This window comes from Amblyraja radiata, chromosome 7, assembly GCF_010909765.2.
Source record: "Amblyraja radiata isolate CabotCenter1 chromosome 7, sAmbRad1.1.pri, whole genome shotgun sequence".
NCBI lineage: Eukaryota > Metazoa > Chordata > Chondrichthyes > Rajiformes > Rajidae > Amblyraja > Amblyraja radiata.
In genome coordinates this window covers 30137676-30146596 of record NC_045962.1, presented here as the reverse complement: position 1 = coordinate 30146596, position 8921 = coordinate 30137676, and the positions used below count along the sequence as shown (strand labels likewise).

Sequence of the window (8921 nt, the reverse complement as noted above, 5' to 3'; positions counted from 1 at the left end):
CACTGAGTTATTCCAGCACTTTGTTTTGTGTGAGAAATATTTATTTACAACCTGTAGGGGAGCAAGAAATCCATTCACCTCCCGGGCATGGTCCATATACTTGCAATCAATAAGTTTATTGGCCAAGTATGTACACATACAAGGAATTTGCCTTGGTGCTCCGCATGCGAGTATCAACTTGATAGACAGTAAATCATTAAGAATAAAACATTAAGCATTAAAACATTAAGAATAAAACATTATAGTTTAAACATGTGAATGAAATAAAAATACCAGAGCAAAAGGCGGTTACAGACTTTTGGTTATTGAATTTGTACAAGTTGTGTTTTTATACAACATTTGAATGATGTAGAAGTATTCAATTGTCAAGAGCTTGGATCAGTTAAGTGACATCAACTTTGCATCATGTTCATAGTTTATATTAGCAATAAGTGCATCTGGTTTCTTATCCAAGGCATTTATTTATTCCATTCAGGCTTTGGTAACCATGATAATGGTACCAGGGGCAGGCCGTTATCTCTGGTTACCACATTCCCGGAGAGACCATCTGTTTCTCTTATCTTGTGCTGTTAATTAGCTATCCCTCTTATCTGCCCACATTTTGAGCATCAAATATGCACTGTTATCTCCTTGTATTTTGTTCATTTATATTTTCATCTACATACCTCTCTTGCATGTTCTGGCCCAGTCCTCTGCCTTGGGGACTTCTTTCTAGGGTGTTCTGGTGTTATCCATGCTACCACTGAGCCAATTAACCTACAAACCTGTAAGACTTTGAAGTGTAGGGAGAAACCAGAGCACCTAGAAAAATTCCAAGCAGGTCACAGGGAGAGTGTACAAACTCCACACAGACAGCATCCGTCGTCAGGATCAAACCCAGGACTCTGGCGCGGTAAGGCTGCAACTACCGCTATGCCATCGTTCTGCTCATTGCTAATTATCCTCGTATGTTGACTTTGAAAATGGTGTGGAGCTGAAATGAGGTATGGTTAAGGAATTGGTTCAATGCAAGCAATATCAAGTAACATGCAATAATATATTTACAAATATATAGTCAATGTATACAGTGCACCATCATACTGAAGATGGCAATAGTTAAAATGGTATATTCTTTAAAGTTATTCCAAAATGCATTTGATATCATAAATGTAAAATATTTACTTCACAGCACTTTTCACACAAATATATCAACACAAGCGAAAAAATTACATAAAGCAGAATTTAGAAGTATTTTGGTCCTTTATAACTACGTAAACGCATGCAGGAAATACATAAATACATTCAGGGGAAAATATCAAAGTTATTAATGTAGAAAATATAAACCAACAGTGTAAATACAGTGATATTTTTAATAATGATCATGCTGAATTGTTGCGTAATAAAAAAGAGAAACTTTTTTTGCCAATTTTTTACCCTTGTGTTTGAGGAAAACAAGCTCCTTAGCTGGCATTTAAGATAGTTAACATTTTGGTTATTTGTGCCACATAATACTAATAGATTTTAAATAATTAAAATTATTTTTAAAAACTCAAAACAGCAATAGCGCAAATTACAATTCATTTCTTAGAATGTTGCCCTCTGATCCACATCATCTAAGTTGATTTGTCTCAATCTTGGTGTGTTTTCCAAAACACAGTCCATACTGATTTCAGCAGTATTTGTTTTGTTTAAGGTAGATCCTTCTTCTGTGTTTGTGTTGTCCGTTACCTGTTCCAGTGGGCGTTTCCATTCTGGTTGTGTGGCAATCCAATAGATGTATCCTCCAAAGACTAAAATAAAAATTCCAAGAGCATTGACCAATATAGCCTCAGGAGGTGACTGGGAATATGAGAGTGTGACATTACTTCCTGAACGCCTGGAAGAGAAAAAAAATATGAAGTATAACAGTAATAGCAGAAGTTCTGCTTTTCATTGAATATATATATATATTTGTGTTTAAGAAGGAACTGCAGATGCTGGAAAATCGAAGGTACACAAAAATGCTGGATAAACTCAGCGGGTGCAGCAGCATCTATGGAGCGAAGGAAATAGGCAACGTTTCGGGCCGAAACCCTTCTTCAGACTGATGGGGGGGTGGGGGGCGGGGAGATGAAAGGAAAAAGGAGGAGGAGGAGCCCGAGGGCTGAGGGAGAGATAGGAAGGGGAGGAGACAGCAAGAGCTAACAAAATTGGGAGAATTCAATGTTCATGCCCCCAGGATGCAGACTCCCCAAGCGGAATATGAGGTGCTGTTCCTCCAATTTCCGGTGCTGCTCGCTCTGGCCATGGAGGAGACCCAGGACAGAGAGGTCAGATACGGAATGGGAGGGGAAGTTGAGGTGCTGAGCCACCGGGAGGTCAGATTGGTTAATGCGGACCGAGCGGAGGTGTTGGGCGAAACGATCGCCAAGCCTCCGCTTGGTCTCACCGATGTAGATCAGCTGACATCTAGAGCAGCGGATGCAATAGATGAGGTTGGAGGAAATGCAGGTGAACCTCTGTCTCACCTGGAACAACTGCTTGGGTCCTTGAATGGGGTCGAGGGGGGATGTTTGTAGTCTGAATATGTTAAAATATTCACCAATAAAAATACAAATTCAGGATTTGGAGTATTTCCAAGTGTACTAATTTTAGGAGAGAATCAAGTATGAGACGCTTTTGTAAACTGAATCAAGCAGCTTTAAGAGATGTTCTTCCCTCTATGTCATAAAATAGCAAGTCATCAGGAAGGTTGGCATTGTGTTTGGAGTTATCGAGTGGGATGTGGGACTAAGAGAAATAAGCAGAAAGAAAGAATTCAATCTCGTTTCACAAATTTTGTTTTGGATAACGAGAGGGCATCACTTCATGAGAGGGGCAAAGTTTAAAGGGGGGCGGGGAGGGTGGTGGAGTGGAGGTAGATCTGAAAGTGGTGTTTAAGATGCTTTTGCATGGGCGCATGGATATGCAGAACTTAGAGGGATGTGGATCATGTGCAGGCAGAGAAAATTATTTCAGAGGCATCATGGTCAAGGACATTGTGGGCCAAAGAGCCTGTAACTGCTGTTCTGTTCTAAATCTGCATAGTTTATTACATTGTTAAAGATAACATACACTCTATTGAAACGATAAGAGTCACAAAAATATTGAATAGGAATTAAATTTGCAATTAAGATTTTAATAACATTGAAACAATTTATCCACCATTCCCAGTCAAATCATGATTGATGGGAGGATGGATTAAAGAAAAAACTATTTACCACAAATTCTAATTGCATGGTAAATTTTACTTAAATAGTTAAAATCTGAAATATGGATTGTGCTCCATAGGTCGTGGATTTGGGTGCAGTAAATCCTGTCATTCTATATCTATAGTAATTGCCACGATTATTCAGACCATTATAATAACAGTTTATACTTACAAAGTGAAAATAAGTTTTTCAGTTATTCCCATTTCAGCTGCAATTATTCCCATTCCGAAGATGAATAGACCAGCAAACACATGGATTGACATGTAAAATGTCTTGATATACATGGGAGTGAATGGCAGCAAAAAAATGCACAACCCTAATACTATCTGCAAGATAGAAAAAATATATTACCATGTAAGACTCTACTCAATGTATTCCATAGTTGTAAGATGTTTTTTTAATGTTTAAAGGATTGGACAGAAATTAAGCCACACTATGAATAATCTTGAAATTCTTGTATAATTAGAGAATACCAAATAGCTGATCAGGTAGTTTTCTAAAACGGGTGCCATTGAATGAATTGTAGATTTAATTATTGATTCACCATGTTTCTGTTCTGTGTGACACTATAATAAGTTAATATTGAAGTGGTCTGGTGCAATAAACCAACTCCAATGGGCCTCCTGCACCATCAACCTCTTGTTCTTTTCTACTAAAGTCTTTATTGCTTTTATGCATACACAAATAAAACACAAATATAACAATGAAATATACTGCAAGCCAGTTTCTTGTAATGGCCTTTCTGCCAGCTGTGAGTAGGATTTTAGTCAAGTCAAGAGAGTTTATTGTCATGTGTCCCAGATAGGACAATGAAATTTGTGCTTGCTGCAGCACAGCAGAGTATTGTAAACAAAAATACAGAACAGTTCTTTCAATTATACACATAAATAAGCAGATAAAGTGCAATAGGCTGTTACAGTTCAGAGTATGGTTGTTGGCGAGTTTAATAGCCTGATGGCTGTGGGGAAGAAGCTGTTCCTGAACCTGGATGTAACAGATTTCAGGCTCCTGTACCTTCTGCCCGATGGTAGCAGAGAGATGAGTGCGTGGCCAGGATGGTGTGGGTCCTTGATGATGTTGGCTACCCTTTTGAGGCAGCGACTGATAGATCCCTTCGAAGGTGGGGAGGTCAGAGCCGATGATGGACTGGGCAGTGGTCTTCATTCAGCACCACTATAGTTATATTACCCAGGTATAAAATGGAACACTTCTTGGAGACTATATATCCTAATACATCCTTTAATACTGAATTCACTCTCCCAAAATGGTTCTATTTTTGAGCAACTCCAGAAGATATGTGCATGATTTGAATCTGTTTGGCCACATTGTCTCCAGCATGTTTGCCGCCTTAGAATTTGCTTGCAACCTCTTCTAATATAAAATTGACTTACTTATACACGATTCACTTACTATTAAACTATTTTATTTTTAATGTGGTTTGTATTTAAGCTTTTGTATTTGAATGGAAAAAAATCACTTACCTGCAAAGTGTACATAATAATTGCAGCCAATCCAATCCAGCTGTGTAAACTGTACATGTTGGGAATCTTCTTGGAGTTATGAAAGTCAAAAACTGCCACAAGTGAAATGACCATAAGAGTAAAGGTTGTAATATTCAGGCCAGCATGAATGTTCTTCATGAGAGGTTTACTGAGATTCCATGTCCAGGGTAGTCTATAAATTATCAGTGCTGAAATAAATTAAAATATCCTTACTGAAGGAAGTAAATTTGCAGTTACATGAAACTCCCAATATCGCAAACAGAAACAGTTTAGTAATCATGCAATTTGATCGAAAATGTGGGAATGGGAAAGTTGCTACATTTCAGCTACATCTAAAATAATTGTCTTCGTTTTGGAATGGATTTTAGCGTAAGTTAACATAATTAACACGTTGACACCTGGAGATAACTCATACTTGAGATGATTACTGATACTTGAGACAATTGCATATTTATCCAAGCCCCAAATCCTAATGCACGAAATCTTTTTCGTATGGTGAGTTTATAAACACTCAAAGTTCTAGGGAGTACAAACACTTCCTACATTCCTTCATCAGAGTTTGCAAGTTGAATTTGAGCCTATTTTACTATTTCAGCCGTGGTTATTTCTGAAGATGTAAAACAAAATGTTGACAACTTAAAAATTATTAGAATATATCTGGGTGCAGCAAATACTTCGTTTCTGCCCTCATATATATACCGGTGAAGCAACCCCATAAATTAGATAAAACTCCCAAATTTTAGACTAGTTATTACTAATTTGTTAACTTTTGAGTGAAGTCGATCCAACGGAAATACGCAAGCACAATCCCTGTTGAATTCTGGAATGAGGCGGGATGTACCTCAAACACTGGGCATAAAGTTCCTACTTCTAGGAGAACGCAGTCATTAAGTAGTTTCGCACTATTGACGCCCACACATCTATCCCCCGACCTCAAATCTACCTCGATGCCCCCAAACGTACCGAATCCGTTGAGGACGATGAACCCTGTTGTGCTGAGCACTGGGTGCCAGTTAAATTCAAGCAGTCCCGCGTCCCATGCCAGACCCCCTCTCCAATTAAGTACCCAGATCAGAACCGTGGCGATGGAGAGAATCCCCATCAACAGGGCGACCAAGAGAAACGCCACGAATTGCCGGAATTTCTCCATATATTGGCGGATTCGGATGGGGCTCTGCTGCCGGGTAACGAGCGGAATGTGTGGTGGTGGCGGGTGTGGAACAAGAGGGGGCAGTGGTCGTGGCTGTCTGTGGAAGGGGCGGGGTGTGTGGACCGGGCGGGGTGTGGAGCGGTGTGTGTGCACCGGGCGGGCGACCGAGAGCCCAGAAGGATCAGTGCCCTGAGCCGCTGATCCTGCAGAATTGTGTATGGTTTTCGAAGAGACTTGACATGTAACATCTTGACTTGGTGCACACTAAAATTGATTCCCCCCAAGACCACGTCCTATAAACGAAGATTTCTCACTTTTGAAAAATAAGTTTTAGTTCTTTTAAAAACTTTATATATGGTTGCGCATGCGCGAGTTAATCACCCCCCCCCCCCAAACACATCTGGCGAGTGTTTGCTTTATACTTCAGGCAGAGTGAAATTACTAAGTAAACTGACAACAAGGAACCCATTGTATTGTTTTTTAATGCAAATCGGGAAATCATATACACAAACAATTGCATTATTGTCGATTATGTCTCTTCAAGTTGTCTTGATGCAACTTCCGAGATGGTTCCAGCTGCAGTTTCCTCGCGGCTGTGGTGTCGCCGGCACCGTGACTCAGCAGCGGAGTACGAGTTGGCAGAGGAGCGCAGGAGCAGAAATATTTCCTCCAATGATTGGGTAAATTCGGTACAACACTTCAGGGGCATTACGGCTCTTTACTTCATTGGTACAACTTATTTAAACTAATTTCGTGACTTTACAAATTGCATGATGTCCATGTGATATTTGTAGCGCTCCACAACAGTTCTAGATTTGTGTAGCGTAAAAACCTGATACTGGGCCCTCCACGCCACTGCACCTTTGCCACATTGCACCTTTCCATACTAATCCCACTTGCCTGCATTCATTTCATATACCCCCCCCCCCCCCCCCATGTCCTTTTCATTCCAGAACCTGTAACGATTAATCCTGCCTCTACTACCTCTTCAGGCAGCCCATTTCAGATACCAGCCACTCTGTGCAAAGAATCTGCCCATCAGATCCTCTCATCCTCTATCCTTTCACCTTAAACCTATGCCCTCTCGTTTTAGACACCCCTACCATGGGGAAATGACCCTGACTACGCCATCTATGCCTCTTCTAGTTTTACATACCACTATCTTTTCACCTATCATTGCTCCAGATAAAATAGATACGGCATTCTCAATTTCTCCCTAATATGTAAGCCTCCCAATTGACAACATCCATGTGAATCTTTTCTGCACCCTCTCCAGCTTAACCATATCTTTCCTGTAGTGTGGTGACCAGAACTGAACTCAAGTGCAGCCTGATCTACGTATTGCATAACTGTAACATGATGCCCCATTTATTGTACTCAATGCCTCGGCCAGTGAAAGCAAACATTCCATACTCCTCCTTCACTACCCAGTCTATCTGTGTTGCCAGTCTCAGGGAATGATGTACTGGTAGCCTGAGGTGTCTCTGTTCAACAAAACTATCCTGGACTCTGCTATTCATTGTGTATTTTATGATCTGGTTTAACTTCCCAAAATACAACATCATGTTTTGACCAAGTTAAATTCCATCTGCCGCAGGCCTTGCTGAAGTTCATGAAGATACTGTCCACTGCCATGCCCTGTCAATTCTCTAGATTTCCACTTAAAAAAAAACTCAATCAAATTCATGAGACATACACAAAACCATACTCAGGAGGAGGAGCCATCTTGGTGAACGGCTGCTAGCAGCAGCCGTCCGTCTTAAATTCGTTTTTTTTTTAGTTTTTAGTGTCCTGTTTTTTTGTAGGGGATATGGTCTTTTAATGTGGGGGGGTAGGTGTTACTTTATTTATAGGTCCCTACCTGGTCGGTGTGGCAGCCTTTTTTCCGGGCTGCCCGTCGACCCGTCGTCGTGGCCTACCAGCGGGCTTGGAGCGCCGTTTCTTGGCGGGAACCACCCAGCACCTCGGCCTGCGTGGCGGCACTGCATTGGAGCGCTGGAGCGGAGCGGAGCGGGCGATGCCTTGCCTGGGTCGCCGCGCTGGAGCTCTGGCGAGCTGGATCGCCATGAGCAACATCTCCGGGCTGCGGGTTTGCGGAGCGGAGAGGCGGCGTGCGGAGAGGCGGCGTGCGTAGAGGCGGCAAGGCGGCAGTGAGGAGAGCGGTCGCCGACTTTTTCATCGGGAGCCTGGGAGCTCCAAACCGGCGCGGCCTTGTCGGCTTCGGCAGCCGCGGGCTCCAACCAAGAAGCGGCCGTTCCAGGTGGCCCAGCCGCCGAAAGGACTCTCCCGATGCCGGGGCAAGACCACCCAGTGAGAACGGCCAGGGACATCGGGCCTCCGTAGAGGCAATTGCGGTGGCCTCAATAGGCCTGACTTTGGGGTGAACAAGGGGTGGGGACTGGACATTGTGCCTTCCTCCACAGTGCTATCCACTGTGGGGGGATGATTTTTTTTTTTGTCTAACTGTAGTCTTGTAGGTCTGTGTCCAAGATGGCTGCCGTGAAGGGAGAGTGGACGCTGGCACGAATTGGTTGCCGCTGCTCTCTCTTCACACTGTGTTTTTGATTTTCTGTTTTTGGATTGAATTCTGTTTTTAATTTGTGTCATTGTGATGTCTTTAATTACTTGTTTTACTCCGATTATATGTTTTTATTCCGATTACTATGTAAGGTGTCCTTGAGATTTTGTATGAAAGGCGCCCATTAAATATAAAATTTATTATTATTATTATTATACTAACTATCCTTAATCAGTCTCATTTTACTAAATGTAAATACATCCTGTCTATCAACATCCCTTCCAATAATTTTCTCACCACTGATTCAGACTGGTCTGCCTGCAGTTCCCTGGCTTATCCCTGACACCTTTGTTAAATAAAGGCACACCATTAGCTGTCTCCAGTCTTCCAGTGCATTGCCTGTGGCTAACAAAATTACAAAAATCACTGTCAGGGCCACAGCAATCTCCTCTCTTGTTACCCATAACGTACTAGTTTATACTTTCGTAGCCCTTGGGAAGTACTTAATCTACTATCTTCTCCCTTTCAGCATTGATTTATTT

General features: G+C 41.8%; 1 protein-coding gene across 1 annotated transcript; it reads right to left on the bottom strand.

Annotated features, from left to right (window-relative positions):
* Window positions 1-1021: 1021 nt before the first annotated feature.
* Window positions 1022-5966, bottom strand: LOC116975217 (cytochrome b reductase 1). The gene is made up of 4 exons (XM_033024017.1): window positions 5675-5966; window positions 4691-4899; window positions 3381-3535; window positions 1022-1855 (listed from the first exon to the last, which is right to left on the bottom strand). Exons 1-4 carry the CDS (start codon window positions 5859-5861, stop codon window positions 1564-1566), a joined length of 843 nt encoding a protein of 280 aa, XP_032879908.1. The 5' UTR covers window positions 5862-5966; the 3' UTR covers window positions 1022-1563.
* Window positions 5967-8921: the final 2955 nt, after the last annotated feature.